This window comes from Protopterus annectens, chromosome 5.part1 (assembly GCF_019279795.1).
Source record: "Protopterus annectens isolate FY-2018-M chromosome 5.part1, PAN1.0, whole genome shotgun sequence".
NCBI classification, from domain to species: domain Eukaryota; kingdom Metazoa; phylum Chordata; order Ceratodontiformes; family Protopteridae; genus Protopterus; species Protopterus annectens.
Window position 1 is genome coordinate 94,934,839 of NC_056736.1, and position 19,186 is coordinate 94,954,024.

Here is a 19,186-nt window from a genome sequence, read left to right on the forward strand (position 1 = left end):
GCATATCCTTGACTTGCACTGCAGAGCTCCACCAGATGTATCTAGGCACCAGAAATGGGACTTCAGCAGACCAAATACATGCTCTGTGATATTTCTGGTTTGAGCGTGTGCCTCATTATAGTTTTTTTCACCTGGTGTGTGTGCATTTCTGACGGGTGTCATCAGCCACAGTTCCAGTACATAAACTACATCCATGAGTAAATGACCATGTGGAATATCCCCCCTAGTAAACATTTGATAAAGTTGGGAGGTGTACTAGGTATGTGAGTCATGGTAACTGCCTGGGTTGCCAGCACACACCTTCAAGATGATTCCCTTAGCATCACACATGACTTGGAAGTTAATAGAGTTAAAGCCCTTTCTATTAATGTAGAGCCTTCCATGTTCCCCAGGTAGTGCCTTAATTTCTACATGTGTGCAATCCATTGCTCCCAGTACTTCAGGGTCATGTGCTACAGGGTAGAACTCCTGCACATTTGTGCCCTATCCTCAGGAGTACATGGAAAATATGTGTGGTCACTAGCTTGTTGGAGCATAGCATTCAAGAATTGATGGAGTATCCTGGATGCTTATGCCTGTGACATCCCCAGCATGTCCTCTGCTAATCTCAGAAAGGTACCTGAAACTAAAATTCTAAGTGCTACACATACCTTTGTCTCCACTTGGATGGGTTCTCTTGATTTGCCCTTGCTCCGAGTTGAGGATGATAGAGGTTGTAGACTTCCTGTAGTGTGTCTCTATCCACCCTGTAGCACTCTATAATTTCCAGATCATGTAGATTGTGATTAGTTACCTGGGGTCTGAAAACTCTTCTCCTTCTTGGCCTTGGTCTATTAGCAGCAGCAGCAGAATAGACTTCAGCCTGTTACACATACACATGAATTATTGTAACAGCAGCCCCTAATATTGTTTCAGTGGAGACTCCTTTCCGTGGCTGTGTTCCAATAGGTTTTGGACTTCACAGGGAAAACCAGCACTGAGTCTACACGGTTGCTTTATAGCTTGTTGAATAGCTCCTCCATCTTGGATTGGTTGATTAGCATAAAATTCAGCTGCTTATCCGGCAATTTGCATGCCATGGTGTTTACCTTGTTTGCACGGCTGTGCGTGGCTCTACTCATCATGTAGAGCCACTTATTGCAGCCAAAACACTGCACTGCGACCACAGTGGAAACAGACCATGTAGGCTTTATTGAATCTGGCCTTAAGAGTAAAGTTGTACAAATATCTGTTAGATTGTAGTTTTATAAATATCTTCATTGTTTTTTAATTTCATTCTAATCAATAAAAGGTGTTGCTGTAAATAATTTCTCTAGCTATATTGAACATGCACTGTCCATTAAATAAAATATTTTGTCATCCTTAATTATCTTTCTACATGAATTAATAGAACATGTCTTGTAAATGCAGTTCAAAAAGATAACATGTTGCTGTTAAAATGTTGGCTACTTGAGAGCTGACTGTAAGGTGATTGTAGTTTGATTGTATACCTGGACAGATAACTTACAAAGGGAATGCAAGAAAATGTAGTCTGTGACCCTGAAGGATAAAGTTACAGCTTGGATAATAAATACTGTGTTCTCTAGCTGGAAGACCATACTTTGTAATGAGAATAATATATCCCCACTGAACATATTGATCTGTCTGTGTGAACATTAACAACTCCTTGGCCTCTTGAAAGAAGTCTTAAATGTTGTTATTGAAGGAAAGGAAGAAATAAAGAATGAAAAAAAGAAAAAAAGAAAGAAACCATTAATGGCTTTCTAAAAAATGTTTTCTGTCAGATGGAGACTGCAGTCAGTACCAGGCACTTTGTGTTCTCCATTGGGCCATGAAATATGGTTCTGTGACAGCCAAATGGGATTGTGGTAATATGTATCCTGTATATCAATGGAGTAAAGCAACACATCACTGAAAAAAATACAGTGATCTTTTCAAGAGAAGTAATTTCAAATAAGTGGAAAACAAGTCAGTAAATGATGAAAATTATATAAAACGTGTCACTGTTCCTATTACATTTTTTTCTGGAGACTAGGTTATCTCCTAAATGGAAATCCCCTTAGAAATCTTTCACTTCCCTGACAAACAATAGAGTTGGTCTCAGTGCTTTCTTCAGCTTTCCTGAATGTGTTAGTTATAATAAGAGTGCACGCCTATTTTGAGTTATACAGCTTTTACTGCATGAAAAATACTTTCAGGCCATGACATTATTTTAACTTCTGGTAGAAAAGCAAAGGTCAGAGTTACTTTGAACTTTTGAGGGGAAAGGGAAATACAATCATAGAAATATTTTGTACTGTCTATTCACATATGTTCTGAGTACTGCTATTTCTGTTACCAGCACTCCAGTACAGCACATGAAGGCTCGCTATTTCCCCCTCATATGGACTGAGTAATTGTTCATCACTGGTAAACAAATCCCAGTAATCCTTTATCTCCCATTCCCCATTTCCTAATCTATATACAGTCCCATTGTGCTGTTCTAATATTAAAACTCCTTTCTTGGAAATGATTTAGCTTGAACCCAGGACTTCTGTTACAGACAGTACATAGATGCCTCTTACTCACATTCTCTTTAGCACAAGGTGCATTTCTGTCCCTTTTGAAGGTCAGCACTTTTTTATTTGATACTACAATATGGTCTTAGGCATTTCCTTCATTATAATTAGCACTGCATGGAGGAGATGGTGGGATAATGATAGAACCATCCTGACAGGTCACTGTTTCTATATAATAGAGGCATTGGTGGCTATAAAAAATGTACAGCTGCACAAAACTAGACCACAAACAACCATTTATGTGCTTTTTGGTTGTCTCACTTGACCAGCAGACACCAGGGCGCATGCCAAGTGTGCAAACATTGACAACTAGAGCACCTGTACAGATATGGTCCTTGCTATCATACTGGACCCAACAACCAGGTTTTTTCTTCTTATAAGTCTATCACACAGAATTAATGTTATGAGCTGCTGACAAGCTTGATTCTGTAGTCCAATGTTTGACCCCCTCAGCCTCCATTTTCCTACTGCACGATTCTGAGAAAATCAGTTAACTAGACTGCACTCCTGGGTTGCCCCCTAAAAAGGAGCTTGTGCTTGTGAATCCAAAAGTGCTTCATATGCGCCTGAGGATATGTCATCTGTTTTTAACAGCAATACTAGCTAATATAGGAGATGGTGCTACTTGGAATTTCTGATTTTTTTTAAGTAAGTCACCATCAGTAAGTAGATGTTAATTGTCAGTGTTTGAATAAAGTAATTTGGGAGATTCTCCAGACCTTTGTCATGGCTCATAAAGACATTTTCTCCTTTACATGTATTTGTACAATAACTAGTTAGGTAATTCCAGAAGATCATTCCTTTGTTGATGCATTAATGGAAAGTGGAGGCCATGTGAAAGGCTGAGACATATTGGAAATGGTGATGATCCTTGTGATTTTCTGAAGTTTGTTGTAGTAGTTCAAGAGGACAGCAGCAGTGACTGAAGCTGAGCTTCACGGGTTGTCTCTAGTAAATACAAACCAATTTCAAAGATGGCTGGCAATCTAGCTCATTTACCTTCCAAGGTGCATTATGGTTGAGGCCAGAAATATAACATAAGAGTCTAAGCCATGTGACATCTTAAAGGGTTAAACTCCCTCCATTATGGGATGTGGTCATTTTATTACTGATTCTCTTGACACTTATAGCTCAAAAGAAATATTACAATGTTTTGTGTGTGTGTATATATATATATATATATATATATATATATATATAATTAGACAACATAACCTAGAACCAAGAAAATGTTGTTTTCCAGCCTTAAAGGTAGTGCACACTTTCCTTACAGAAGAACAAAGCAACAAAAATGGGAATATTAATTGTACAGGAATGACTGCTTTTGATATTAGCATATGAATAATTAAAATAGACCATTGTCACAACTTCTTATGCAAGATCTGCTCCAAAGTTTACTTTACATTCTTAATAGAAATAGGAAAAGAAGATTCAAGTTGATATTGCTTTGTTTAAACTATGGTTTATTAAGTTAAAACAAGAGATGACCTCTTTCACCCTTGTCAGAGCTTCATCAGATCTAAGTTATACATAACAGTAACAAGTAACATATATTTCCATATAAATAGCCATGTAAATTACAGCAAAGGCTTTAATCCAAGAGAACGTAAACTGATCACCTTCAATGACAGTGGTTGGAACAGTGGTACATTCATAGTTTGCATTTTTATTGTGACTGGTGCAGTTAACTCCTTAGTAAGTACAAAGTCAGTGTGTTTGTATCTAGCTGTTGATCAGTGTGCTAGGTATGAAAAATAACAATGTAGGCATCTAGACCAGCATTTTTGTTATATTAACACAGTATAGTATATAACAAAACCTACAGTAGTGAGACAATACTCTATGTGAAATGCTGGGATGGGAGAGGGGAAGACATTGATGGTTAAAATAATTCAAAAAAGAAGACTGCTGCTAAGGGCAGAGATGTAATTAGGATTTAATGACTGTGTGCAAGTCTAGAAAGTCTTTGAAAAAACAGTCAAGAGAGCAAAATATCCTCAGGGCTTCATATTCAGCCAAGCTAAAAGAAATACCAAGTATGAAGATGTGTGTGTGTGTGTGTGTGTGTGTGTGTGTGTGTGTGTGTGTGTGTGTGTGTGTGTGTGTGTGTGTGTGTGTGTGTGTGTGTGTGTGTGTGTGTATGAAGATTTCCAGGCTCAGAAAATATAGGAGAGTGGAATGGTCAAAGATTTGCCAAAATTGAGGACAGTCATGCCAAACCAAAAAATATGTTATATGTATGCATACTCATATCTACTTCTCTTTCTAGATACATACATACATATATATATATATATATATATATATATATATATATATATATATATGTATGGGATCCGGACACATGCTCGACTAGCATATGTCCGAATCACAGAACATTCAACGCACATACACGAAAGAGCATAACATCGACAAGCGCTTCTGTGTATGTGCCTGTTTCGTAGATAGGACTACAGTGCGGGTAAGGGAAAATTCCCTTTTCCCCACTGTAGTGTGATCTTGGAGTGAGAATAATAAAGTAGGGGGGGTGTGGGGGGTGCAGGGGGGTGAAGCTCCCCTGCAGAAACATAGATTTGTTTTTTGAACTACACATACACGGAAGCGCTTTTCGAAGTTAAGAGCTTTCGTGTATATGTGTTGGATGTTTTGTGATTCGGACATATGCTAGTCGAGCATGTGTCCTAGACACATATATATATATATATATATATATATATATATATATATATATATATATATATACATACAGACATACAGACACATACACACATATATGGTGAATGTCCATGTACTGTGTATGTGGTTGTATTGAGTAAATACACGTGTCTCAACTTGTGCTCATTACAAAATGTCATTTTACTTAAAACTCAAAATACCTAAACACAAGTGGACAAACATAAACAGAAGTCATAAGCATGACTCAAAAATAAATAAATAAATAAAAATAAAAAGCATAAAAATTGTTTTCTGCAAGGGGAAAGAAGCTTTTGTCTGAGAATGTTATTGATGGCCTGAAGATCACCATAGTGCTGATGATGATTTAAGGATAGTGCAGAATGAGCTGAGTAAAGAAAGGCTGAGTCATCTGTACAGAATATTGTATAACTCCTAAGATTTTTCCATAAGCACAGATTTAGGAAAACTGTGAAGGGAGCTGGCCCACCACTGAGTTTTATGGTGCATCAGCAGTGACAGTGAGTTTTGTATAACAATGCAGCTGATTACATCTCTAAAAGAATGGGGTGAGAAACTGCTTGATAGTTTTCCATCTGCATTACTTTTTCAATTTTAAGAAGGGGATTAATTTCAACCTGCTTTCATAAGTCACTGTAATGAACAGTCATCTTCATCATCTTTCGGCTGTTCCCATTAGGGGTCGCCACAGCGGATCATCTGTTTCCATTTCTTCCTGTCCTCTGCATCTTGCTCTGCCACACCAACCACCTGCATGTCTTCTCTCTCCACATCCATAAACCTTATCTTAGGCCTTCCTCTTTTCCTGTTACCTGGTAGCTTCATCCTTAGCATCTTTTTCCCAATATACTCAGCATCCCTCCTCAGCACATGTCCAAACCAAACGTAATTTTACCCCTCTGGCTTTGTCTTCAAACCTTCCAACCTGGGCTGACCCTCTGATATACTTATTCCTAATCCTGTCCATCCTCGTCACACCCAGTGCAAATCTTAACATCTTCAACTCTGCCACGTCAAGCTCTGACTCCTGCCTTTTTGTCATTGCCACTGTCTCCAACCCATATAACATAACTGGTCTCACTATCCTCTTGTAGACCTTCCCTTTCACTCTTACTGGTACTCGTCTGTCACAAATCACTCCTGACACTCTTCTCCACCCACTCCATCCTGCCTGTACTCTCTTCTTCACCTCTCTTCCAAACTCACCATTACTCTGAACTATTGATCCCAAGTATTTGAACTCATCCACCTTCGCCACCTCTATTCCTTGCATCCTCACCATTCCTCTATCCTCCCTGTCATTCACACACATATATTCTGTCTTAGTCCTGCTGACCTTCATTCCTCTTCTCTCTAGAGCATATCTCCATCTGTCCAGGGTCGTCTCCACCTGTTCCCTACTCTCACTACAGATCACAATGTCATCTGCAAACATCATAGTCCACATGGACTCCTGTCTGATCTCGTCTGTCAACCTGTCCATCACCATTGCAAATAAGAAAGGGCTCAGAGCTGATCCTTGATGTAATCCCACCTCCACCTTAAACGCATCTGTCACTCCCTCCGCAGACCTCACCGCTGTCACACTACCCTCGTACATATCCTGTACCAGTCTTGCATACTTCTTTGACACTCCCGACTTCCTCATACAATACCACAACTCCTCTCTAGGCACCCTGTCATATGCTTTCCCTAAGTCTACAAAATCACAATGCAACTCCTTCTGACCTTCTCTGTACTTCTCCATCAACACTCGCAGTGCAAACATCGCATCTGTAGTGCTCTTTCCCGGCATGAAACCATACTGCTGATCACTAAGGTTGCTGTAATGAACAGTGATGAGTGATATTTAAAGTATAGGGGATGGAGCTTACAGGAAGTGAGCCATAAGTTTCTATATTTTAACTTAACAAGGTATGTCATTGGTAATGAGCTGGGGCTAGAAATCCTTTTGAAGTAGAAGTAAGATAATAAGCTTTTGTCATTTGTTGTCCCCTATCAACTGTTATCAGTTACATATTGGTACTTGTCATTGCGTATGACTCAGTAATGGAGAAGATAATAAAAGCAGAGTGAATAGGAGAGGAGGGAAATGGGTTAGATAAATAAGTGTGTAGCCCAGAATTAAGAGGAGAGTTGGAAATATCATGTTACAGGTATTCTATCAGGCAAAGGTGGTGTTGGAGGAACAGAATTAATTTTCTCTCCAGGCCCTCCCATTGCCTGTTAACTTTCTTATGTCCCTTGAAATACTAGGCCATTATTTTCCCATGAGTTATAGACATCACTGGAAGGCCATCATCCAGTCAGCCATTTCCTCTTTGAACCCATCCTTGTTACTTGGCATGACAGCTACAAATGTGTGTGGGATCCCATAATGACACTCCTGGTGCCTTATGCCTACTTCCATAAATGGGTCTAATATCCATTAATGTGTGCAAACACATACTTTGTAATATGCATGTACATCTCAGCCCACAACATGACCTGCTATGTCTACATTTTCTGGGAGGTCTCTCCAGTGCACCATATTGATCTGCCTCCTTCCCAGATGGGTAAACTGTCCGTAAGCACTGACTCCCAACTTCCCCTGCAAATTCCTACAGTATGTAGGTCACTTGTCAAGTGTGGGTAATCTGAGGTAGAGCTCAAGCATTATCCCTCTGTGCCACGGAGCTATCTGCACAGAATTAAGTATCCCATAAAATGATGACCTGCTCTGAGTCTCCCGTAAAGCAAGAAAATTCATGTGTTTCCTAAAAATAGGTTTTTAAGCAGTAGAATATGGTTCATTCTAAAGCAGGTTGCTTTTCTACATGTTTTCAGTTAGTTTACATTCATTTCTATAGTAAGCTTATGCACCCCAGTAAGATAGCTATATGAAGTATGTATCATGATCAAATTTGATACCTGCAAAGGTTGGTGTTGCAGTCATTGCTAAAATGGTAGCTTAACTATTTGGCTAAAAGGTATAAGGTAGATGGAAAGCAGAATATCTGTATTTTAAGTTAGTCTGTTTTTTATATTATGTCCAAAGTAAATAATGATGCCTCAGCAAAGGCCTGCTATTTAGGGTGATCCAGGAGAAGTATTTCCCTTGAACTTTTGGAAATGTTTCTGTTGACCTTTAGATTCTGCAACAAGAAATATTTACCATGCATAGGAAGAAAGAGAGTGCAGAATGCCACTGACTGGACAATGCAATGATGGCAGTCTGGTTCAGCAAAGAGAGGTTTGAGGGGAAGGGGTATGTCATCATTCCTTCTGAATGTGATGCCAGAGATATTGCTCTTCCTAGTAAATATTTTAAAGGATAAAAATGCATTTGTTACTTAAAGTAAGTGGCAGGACACGTAGCTTCCTTAGCAAGATTAGACTATTGATAGCAGCCTACTCAGGAAAGGTTTACATAGTTATTTATTTATTTATTTTTATTACTTTACTTTAAACTAGTAAATGAGTTGGTCCAGGGCCATTTTAAGTCATGACTAGGGCCAAAGTGACAAAGATGAACATTTACAATGTTCAGTAGTTACAGTAGAATATAATAAAGGCACATTAATCAATTTCAGAGCTATAGTACAGAAAAGTATTACTGCTCAATGGTAGGAGCCTAAACAAAAAACTCCAATCTGGGAAGCTCTCTTTACCCTAGAGAATGCTGATGTCTGTGTGGTCTCAGAGATGTGGTTTAAAGCCGTGGACAGCACACCGACAGTGCAGGATTATAATGCCTTCTACACAATTAGACCAGCTACTTCACAGGCAGGGACTAAAGGTGGATGTGTCTCCATTTACATCAAAAATAAACATGCTTCAAGGCTGGTCAAAGAGGACAATGCACTTGAGCTGCTCCATGTTCAAATCACCATAGGTAAAATCCAATACCACTTTCTTGCAAGCTATAGGTCCCCTGTATGACCCAGAAAACTCATACCATGTATTTAAACTTATTAGAAACACTAACCATGCAACCCAATACCGCATTTATGGGTGACTTTAATTACTCCACTATTAACTGGGAATCCTATACAACATCAGACGTACATGCACAGAGATTCCTGGATTTTGTAAACACAAACTCTCAGGACCAGATAGTCAATACATGAACCAGGGGTGCAATCATACTGGATCTGGTCCTCACTAATATGGGAGAGTGCTGCACACCCCATACTGTAATGCCTTCCCTGGTAAGGTCAGACAACAAAATGGTCTCCTTTGTTGTAAAAACAAAACGTGGACCCCCAACTAAACCGGGAATATACAGGAACTATTCTAAGGCTAACCTCCTGCTATTAAGTGAGAACCTGGCAAAGTTTCAAGCCCCTATAAACCCCGAGGACACTTCTGCCTATGCAGAACTGTTCACAGAAACCCTGTGCAAGCATGTTAATAGCTGCATAGAGGCAGCTGTACCCACCAGGAAGAAGTACAGAACTAACTCAAAAAACAAACCAAGCTGGTGGAATCACAAAATCAGTCAGATGTATGACAGGAGGAAGAAAATTGTGGCAAAAATTAAGAGGTGCAGCACCCAGCAGGACAAAAGCACTCTCATTAAACTAAACAAACAACTCTTAGGATAAATAAAGTCTACCAAAGCCAGATTTGAGGTAAGTTTGGTCTCCCAGGCCAAGGGCGACCACAAAGCATTCTTTAGCCATGTCCACAACCTCAAAGGCAAAACACAATTGTGTGCAGAGCTCATTGTACATTGAGCCACCTATACTGAGCCAGAAGATATAGCACACCTCCTGGATGATAAATTCAGCTCCAACTTTACTCGTCTCACCTTCTCAACCTTCTCTTAGGAAATATCATCAAATATAACTCCCTCCTACTATCATCAGGGAACAGGTCCTTAATGCTCTCTCTCTAAGACCAAGAACACTGCATCAATGGGCCCAGACAATATCCCAGGATGCCTTCTAAATACACGAAACATGACCTATAAGGGCCTCTGGAATTGCTATTTAACTGTCGCCTTCAAACAGGCTTTGTGCCTCATGAATGGAAAAAGGCAACAGTTATTTCTCTGCACAAAAGTGGGCCATCTACAGACCCTGGAAACTATAGACCCATAAGTCTCACTAGTCTTGTATGTAAAGCCATGGAAAGAATTATCATGGAGATGATCAACAAAGATACAATAAACCTCCAGACACTAGACCCAACCCAGTTTGGTTTAGTAAAGGGTAGATCATGCCTACTCAACCTGGTGGACTTCTTTGAGAAGGTCACCAAAGCAATGGATGAGGGCAAAATCGTTCACACTACCTGCCTTGACCTGGCCAAGGCATTTGACACAATACCCCACTCAGGAATTGTTGACAAACTCAAGCGGTTATGTACAAACCCATATGTCACCCGGTGGATAGACAACTGGCTCACAAACAGGACCCAGGAAGTTAGAACTGGAGAGTCCACTTCTACAAAGAGGCCAGTCACAAGTGGAGTCCCTCAGGGATCAGTCCCTGGACCACTCCTCTTTGGCATTTACTTCTCAGAAGTCAAGGCCAATGTCAGTGTTCTCTGGCTGACAAAATTTGCAGATGATTGCAAATTAGGAGCTGTCATTGAATCTCACACTGATACAAATGTTCTCCAGGAGGGGCTGACACAGACAGATGGACTAAAACTAAATGCCAAGAAATGCATAATAGTATCCTTTGGGAAGTCATCCACCCTTGGTAACTATCGTATTGACAACACACCCCTTAGATCTGACCCAGTAGTGAGGGACTTAGGGACACACATAGATAGTAATCTAGCCTTTGATCATCACGTGTCTACAGTGATAAAGCAATCATTCTATGTTGCACAACTTATAAACAAAGATATGGCATCTATGTCTAAGGAAGTCATTGTTCCACTGTATTCGGCATTCATCAGACCTATCATTGAGTACAATGCACCCTTTGGGATGTACCTAACCTGGCATTTTCAACAACTAGAATGTCCACAGAGGTTTCTCACTAAAAGAATACAGGGCCTAAGTAATATGTCCTATGCAGGCCACTTCAAGGCCCTATCCCTGTATTCTGTTTCCTACAGGCTTTTAAGGGGAGATCTATGCCTGGTATACAGAGCATTGTCAGACCCCACTCTGATGGACCTCCTACATATCCGCAAAACAAACAGTACCAGAATTACCTGTTCTAAGACTTAAACCTTGCCTGTGATGTAAATTGGACCTGCTGGAGAGATAGGTATGTATCCCAGAGGCTACCCCGTCTATGGAACAGGCTCCCCATCCATGTGAAGCAGAGTTCCTCCCTAATCCAATTCAAGTGCAACTTGGACAGCTGGATGGCAAACCAGAAATTCATCCCTGGCTTGGCACCTATGTCTCTGATGCAAACAGGTAACCTGTAAATGGTTCATCTCATAATCCCATGCTTACACTTATTAAGGGTATCAGAACTCGTCAAAGATTTGGGATGCATGGCTAGGCTTAAAAATGCCCTTGTGGTCATTAGCTTAGTAAATACTTATGAATCTATGAACCTATGAAAGCATCTGGTCAGAATTATTCAACAAGAATTAAAGCCAAAAAACAGCATTAGTTTACAAGAGCTAGAAAGGTATGTATAATTATAGGCAGAGCTGTCGTTACAATAATGTGTGGAATTTTTGTGAGTTATAAAACAAGTGTAGTTAGCTAAAATGCTGGATAAATTATAAAAAATAAACCATATACAATATTGAAAGTTTATATTATTTATAATAATCCTATGGTAGGATAATGAGAACTAAGTAAATAAAAATACAGATAAATTTGTAACTGATATTTCTTTTGTAGACAGCCTAATGTATTATCTAGCATTCACTTGTCTTCAATAAGGAGTCTGTCTTTTAATTGCTTTGAAATATTTCCCTAATTGCTTCATCCCTAATGTTGGGTAGGAGGTTGTTCCAGGATGGAGTTGTTATTTTAGAAAATACTTTTTTTTCCTGTTATGGCAACAGGTAGGGTTGGCAAATCAATGAAGTTGCTGAATTGTCCCGTACTGCATAAGTAGAGACTTTTAAAAGTTTGTTTTTAATAAAAAGGCTGCGTGACTCATGGAAGGTCACTAAAGATCATAAATTTTGTAAGGTGGCTCTAGGAGGCCTGAAATTTGTCTCCCCCCACGGGTAATGCAGAACCAAACATATTACCTAACTATGACTCCAGCTTTCAGGTCTAGTCCATATTGCATAAAGTCCTTTAGAAGGCTATGTTCATGTTTCCCAAAGTGACTTACTGGGGTGATTATTGGAGATGTCACAATTTCTGTGAACTTTGGAGAAGAAATATATGGTTAATTTTAATACTTATTAGATTTCCCTAACACTGTGTTCTGTAATTATTAATTTTGGATGAAGTTAGATAAATCTGCTGAATACTAAGGTTTAGAAATTAGCAGTAATATGTCAACTCTGATGCTTTTTCTGTGCCCATCAGATCAATATAGGTTCATAGGTGTATACTAGGCTAATGACCACTAGGACCTTTATAAAACTAGCTGTACGACCCAAATGTGACACACAAATTTGATTTATATAGCGGATGATTTACTGACTGCCTCTATCCATCAGTGACATAAATGCCAGAACAATTAACAATCCATTGGTCCAAGTTGCACTTAATTAGGGATAGGGAGGAATTCTGCTTCACATGGATGGAAAGCCTGTTCCAGAGAATGAGAATTCTCTGAAAAATATATCTGTTTCTCCAACATGTCCTATTTATGTCACAAGCAAAATTTAATCTAGTAGTTCTGATGCTGTTTGTTCTGTGGATGTGCAGAAGGTTCATCAAACAGGGTTCAGGGGTGCCTTGTATGCCAGGCAAAGATCACCTCTCAGAAGTCTTTATGATACCAATTAAAGAGGCAGTGCTTTGAGATGATCAGTATAGGACATTGTGTTTACTCTTTGTATTCTTTTTGTAAGGAACCTTTGTGGACATTCCAGTTGCTGCATATGTCTGGTCAGGTGCATATCGAAGGGGGCATTACACTCTATGACTTTCTGATGAGGGTCAAGTACAGTGAAATGATGCCCTAGATGCTATGCCCCTGCTTATAAGTTGAACAACAGAGAAGGATTTTCTTACTAGCTTGGACATGACTTCTCAGATCCATGATTAGGGAATCAACTTTTAGGAGTGTTTTGTTGATGGCATAGTTACCAGGGGTGTCGGACTTCCCAAAAGATACTAAAATGTATTTCATGGGTATTCTTGTCTTGGGGGGAATTCAGTAACTGCTCCCAATTTGTAATCATCTGGGAACTTGGTTAGCCAAAGGTCTTTAACATTGGCTTTGACATCCAAGAAAAAGATGCCAAAGAGGAGTGGGTCTAGCACCGAGTCCTGAAGGACTTTAATGGTACCCACCCCCTTTGTGGAGGTGGCCTCACTGATTCTAATTTCCAGGGTCCTATCAGTGAGCCAGCTAGCTATACAGTGTGTCATAAAGGCGTTTATACATACTTCTGTAAGTTTAGTGACAATGCCTGAGTGGAGTGTTGTAACAAATGCTTTAGCCAGATTTAAGTAGGCCGTATGAACCATTTTCCTCCATCTATTGCCTTGCTGACCTTTTCAAAGAAGTCCACCAGATTCAATAAGCATGACCTTCCTTTGACAATGCCAAACTGGGATGGATCCAGTTGATAATTTCCATGGTAATTCTTTCCATGTTTTTGCAAGTAAGACTAATCAGACTAATGGGTCTGTAGATTCCAAGAAGGTCATCACTTATGAAAAAGGATGACCGTTGCTGTCCTCCATCCATGTAGCACAAAGCATGTTTTAAGACTATAGTTAAATAATAACTCCAGAGGTCCTGATAAATTGTATTTTAGACTGCTCAGGAGGCATCTTGGGATGTAATCAGAGCCCAATGAGGCCAAGTTCTTGGCTTTAGTGAGTACAGCCAGTACATGGTCTAGTTATAATTGGAGGGGTTATGTTTAAGGGTATTTTTAGGGATATGGCTGGGGATAAGGGTAAAGCTGGAAATTAATTTGTCTAGTAACAGGTTTGCTATATCACCAGGCTCTGTGAATGTGGCAGCATTAACCACCAGTTCTGCGCATTGCTGTGTGCTGTCCTTAAGGTTTCTGACATAGCTGTGGAAGGCCTTATAGGTTCATATGTTAGTACTGGGCTAACAACCCCTGTGGGCCATTTTAAGCCTAGCCATTACTCCAAGTGAGAATCAAACCCTGCATCTAGTATTTGTAAGGTAAACACCTTAACCATTATGCCAACCTCCCACTTATGGTTATATTTCACTTGGGAGTCTATCTTAACCTCAAAGCTGAATTGGCTTGACCTAATTAGCACTTTTAGTTGCCTATTTAGTTTGATGAGAGTTTTTATCTTGACGGGAATTACTATTCCTGATTTTTGCCATATTTATTTTTTTACTTTTGTTATATATCCTGTTTAATTTGGGATACCACCAGAGCAGTTTGTTTCTGAGGCTAGTCTGGGGCTTAGTTCTGATAGGTACAACAGCCTCTATGCAGCCATTGACATGGTTGTATGGAGTTTCTGAGAGCAATGCAGCAAAGGTCTCTGTGTTCACAGGGTTTGGAGGGACATTGAGTTTTGACAAACTATCACTTAATAAAAGGTCATTTGCCTTGGAATAGTTTCTGTTACTGGTTTTAATGGGATTATGGAGTTCATTTTCATTTCAAAGCAGACGGCTTTATGGTCAGACATTACCAAGGAGGAGAAGACATTTAGGGGGATGGTGTAGTGACTTTCTATATTTGTAAGCATTAGTCCTGTATGTTGGAGACTTTAGTGGGCATATTCACTACTTGGTCAAAGGTGTTTGGATTTACGAAGTCCAGGAATATCTGTGCTTATAGATTTTAGGCCATGTAGGATTCTCCATCTATAGAGGTGTAATTAAAGTCTCCCATTAGTAGGGTTTTAGGTTGGATGGTAAATGTCTGCAGTAGGCCCAAGTATGCATTGTGAGCTTCTTGGGATATGGAGGGTGACCTATAGCTGGTTAGGATATGATATGGGATTTTGTCTATGGTGATCTGCATGCAGAGGAAGTCCAGCATATCACCCTGTTTGACCACCCTAGAGATATGCTTGTTATTCATTCATATTGAGACACATCCTCCTCCAGCTTGTGTCTGTGCAATAACTGGTCAAAAAGTATGGAAAGCACTGAAACCTTGCACTGCCAGGGTACTGTCTGCCACTCTAAACCAGGTCTTAGTAACTGCACAGTCTGTATTCCCAAGTGTGAGGAGGGCTTGGAGGGAGTGTAGTTTTTTTTTTTTTTTTTTTTTTTTTTTAGGCTCCTGGCACTGAGCAGTAGCACTTTGAGGTTCATTTGAGTTGATTTTGCTTAGCAAAGCAATATGGTCTGTTAACCATATCCTCCCAAGCTGACAAATATTGGATCCCCTTAGAATGACACCAGAAAGACAGCCAGTTGCTGAAATCTATTTTTTTTCCTCATATTATGGTTTCATCCTCTATGATGGTAATGTGTTCTTCAGTGCTATGCCATACCAGCCTGAGACACATAGTCTTAAAGCTCCCTTCATATAGTCTAGTGAGGTACATCTCAAGTCAATTACACCTATATGGACTCTGATGGAATCATGCTAGTGCCTGTGGTGTAATGACTTAAGTGCATATGTTATATAGCGGATCCTGGCTCCAGATAAGCAACGAGCAGTTATCTTCTCCTTGTTCAGCCTGGTTAGAGGGACATCAGTATATCTTACAATGGAGTTCCCTATGACTAGAGTCCTGGGAAGTGTGTTTGCTTACCTTAGGGGCTTAGTGTTTGGGGGCTCCACTGAAAGTGATAGTATGTGTGGTGTTAGGTGTTGTTTTTTCTGAGTGGCTTTGGGCTGCTGAGGCATAGCTTTGACAAAAGGCAGTCTAGGCAATTTTTAGGAAGACTGCTTTTAAGTACCTGGCCATATGTTAATCTATGTGTGTGTATTTGTGTGTTGTGTACTGTTAGAGGCATATGGTTTTTATGGTTTTGACAACCTGATGTGCGCTTGTATGTGAGAGTTTCAATTCCAATGCCGTTGTTTAAATATACCTCTCGAATACTGTGTTTGCTTCTTTAAGGATTAACTGGTTGTCAGTAAACATGAGACTATTGCTACATTATCTCATGATGTCCATATCCACCAAGGTGGCTACAGAGAAGTTAGGAAATTGCATATTCATCCTGACCAGTCCTTTGACTGGTGAGCTACAAGGGGGTGTTGTATTGAGGTTGGAAAGCTATTTGCGGTACTTCGTTGGTACATACTAATAAGGGTGCTTTACTGGGGCAGATTATGCTGAACAGTACTAAATTTTACTAATTTTAATGTTCACACAGTACTGAATTATACTAAATGTGTAGTATTGCCACTTGATGCCCAACTAGCTGCTTTAAGTTTGTTGAAACACAAGGTATTGACTATATTGCTGATTTACAGGGTCCAGTTTTATGGATCATTCTTCAGGGGAAATGTGCTTTCTAGGTGTTTGCTACTGTACAGTGCACTGCTAACCCATGAAACATAAAAAGTTTATATCAGCAGAAAAAAAAAACAGAAAAACTATTGAGCCCTCATAGCTGCACTGAAGATATTGTGCATGAATGAACCACAGGAATAAAATGTCTAGTGCAAACCTTGTTGACACCATAATGTCTAAACTGGACTGCTTAGACACAGATGCAGTCCAGTATTCAAAGGTTTTTTGAATGTCACACACAGCAGATACCATAATCTGGATCTTTGTAATACAATGTAGATGAATGTGAGAATTAAGGGGCTTAAGTTAATGGAAGGGATGCATGTGGTCAAAGTCTGAGAGATAGCATAAATGGTGAGTAAATAAGAATATGATAAGGCAGCTGAATTCAGGAAAACAACATATTTATTCACAGAATGAAAATGAATAGTATTGGATAAATGTTTTAAGAAGAAAAGACCCCATAAAAGTGTAGATATATGGACTGGTGTATGTATGTCAATCAGAGTCTGGCAATACATATAACCATTTGGAGGTTTTAGCTGGATGCAGCTGCCTTCTGTGGGCTACAGATGTTATCTTCTGTCCAGGTTCCCATCAAAATAGTCTGCAAGGGCATTCTAGGGACAGATTTCTCCCATTGCCAATTTGATATACTTGGCTAATGACAACTGCACTGCAGTCAATGCCTCAAGTAGTTCAACTGTGTGGTTGTGTTCCTGATGAAGTATTCCCAGAAGCACTGGCACAAAAAAATTGTCCTTCGCAGAAGTGTGCTCAGGCATAATGCTCTAAATCTGTGATGTTGTGTTTACATGGGAAACTATCATAATTAAGCTTACTGATACTTCATGAGACAGGTAAGCAACTTCCCGGTTTGCATCAAGTATCTCAGCAGGTTCTGGAAAACTGAGCACCAGGAATTCTTTGACCTTTACGGCAGAGTTAGAATCACCCTGTTTAAGTGATTCCAAGTGAGGCATCTGTAAGCATGAATACAACCTCTTCACTTATCACTTTATTTACAACCTGCAATGGTTTATGTAAGATACTCCATGGATTCTTATCCTTCCTGACTATCTTCCTGATATCTCCTACCTAAGTACCTGTTGCACCTTTTATGATTAATTAGGTTCAGTCCTTAATTGACACTTTCCCCTAGTGCTCCAAAGAATTATACTTGTTATGGAGTGGAACATAACATTCCCTCTGATACTTGTCATATGTGTTTCTATTACAACACGGCATGACTTTTTTTTAAGAGGGAATTTTGGCTGCTCAACTGTATTGCTTTCTGTGTACAGTGACATACCAGTGCACTCTTGTTTAGTCAATATAATCCTTAGATATGCAACAGTAGCAGAGTTTTGCAAGGCTTGCTGGAGCCCTATATCTCCATTTCAGTATCAAAGTGCTGCCTTTCTTCCATTTCAAGAAGCGACATCCCAACATTTGATCATTTGTGTGGTCAGCAGTGTTTACTAGGGAAATTTCAGGAAAGACAGTATGGACTGCAACAGTCAACAGTGCAGCATTTTATTACAGATCTCATTGTTGCATCACTTGTCTGTAGCAGCTACTCTCTACATACAAGAAAAGTATCACTATCACTTGTAATGGACAGTGAGTTTTTGAAGATTCAGTGATATGCATAATTGTATTCTTAAATGTTTCCACACACACATACATGGTAGTAATCTGATTCAGAAATATGCTGGAAGTGCAAGAAGCCATCTGACAGACTGAGTGGCAGCATTTTTTGAACGTATTATTATTATTATTATTACTATTATTATTATTATTATGTGAATTTTAATACATGCAAGGATGTTCTGCCTGTCAGCTATGGCCTATATGTGTGACAATACAATTAAAATAACACAAATGAACAAATTGTCAGTAATATAGAATTATAAGCAGCTGAGTATCTAAAGCTAATATACTGTTCAATATATACACAGGGCCACATCTGAGAAAGATTTTTGCACCTACTGCAATAAACCAATTAATCAGGAACCAAAAATGATCCTGGAGCACATGAACATTTCCTGCCATGCATCATGTTTCAAGGTAAAGATATGACAAAATGTTTATGTCACTGTATGCTTTGTTGTCAGCACATAAATTGAAAGCATTTTATATAAATCTGCATGCAAGAACAAGAAAAAATACTATTAATTTCAAAGATTTTTGTCTACCATTAAACAAATATATTCACAGTTTGATACACATACATATTCAGAGGTTCACCAGACTGAATGACTCCTTTTCTCATTCTTGGAAAGAATTATGTTTACATCTCAAAGACATTTTAAAATTTTACACAAAAAGTCTGTAATATTAAAAAAGTATTCCTTTGGCTTTGTCAATGTTTTTAGTGGAACAGCAGTGTGTATGGATTGAATACAAGTGCTTTTATTTG

At 39.3% G+C, this 19,186-nt stretch overlaps 1 protein-coding gene across 4 annotated transcripts in view; it reads left to right on the forward strand.

Moving 5' to 3' along the window:
- The window catches only part of SCEL (sciellin), a 474,262-nt gene that overhangs the window by 418,230 nt on the left and 36,846 nt on the right, over window positions 1-19,186 (forward strand). For all 4 annotated transcript variants that reach the window (XM_044072905.1, XM_044072906.1, XM_044072907.1 and 1 more), the window contains one exon: window positions 18,726-18,834. In XM_044072905.1, the coding sequence (XP_043928840.1) occupies window positions 18,726-18,834 (109 nt within the window). The remainder of the gene's footprint in view (window positions 1-18,725; window positions 18,835-19,186) is intronic.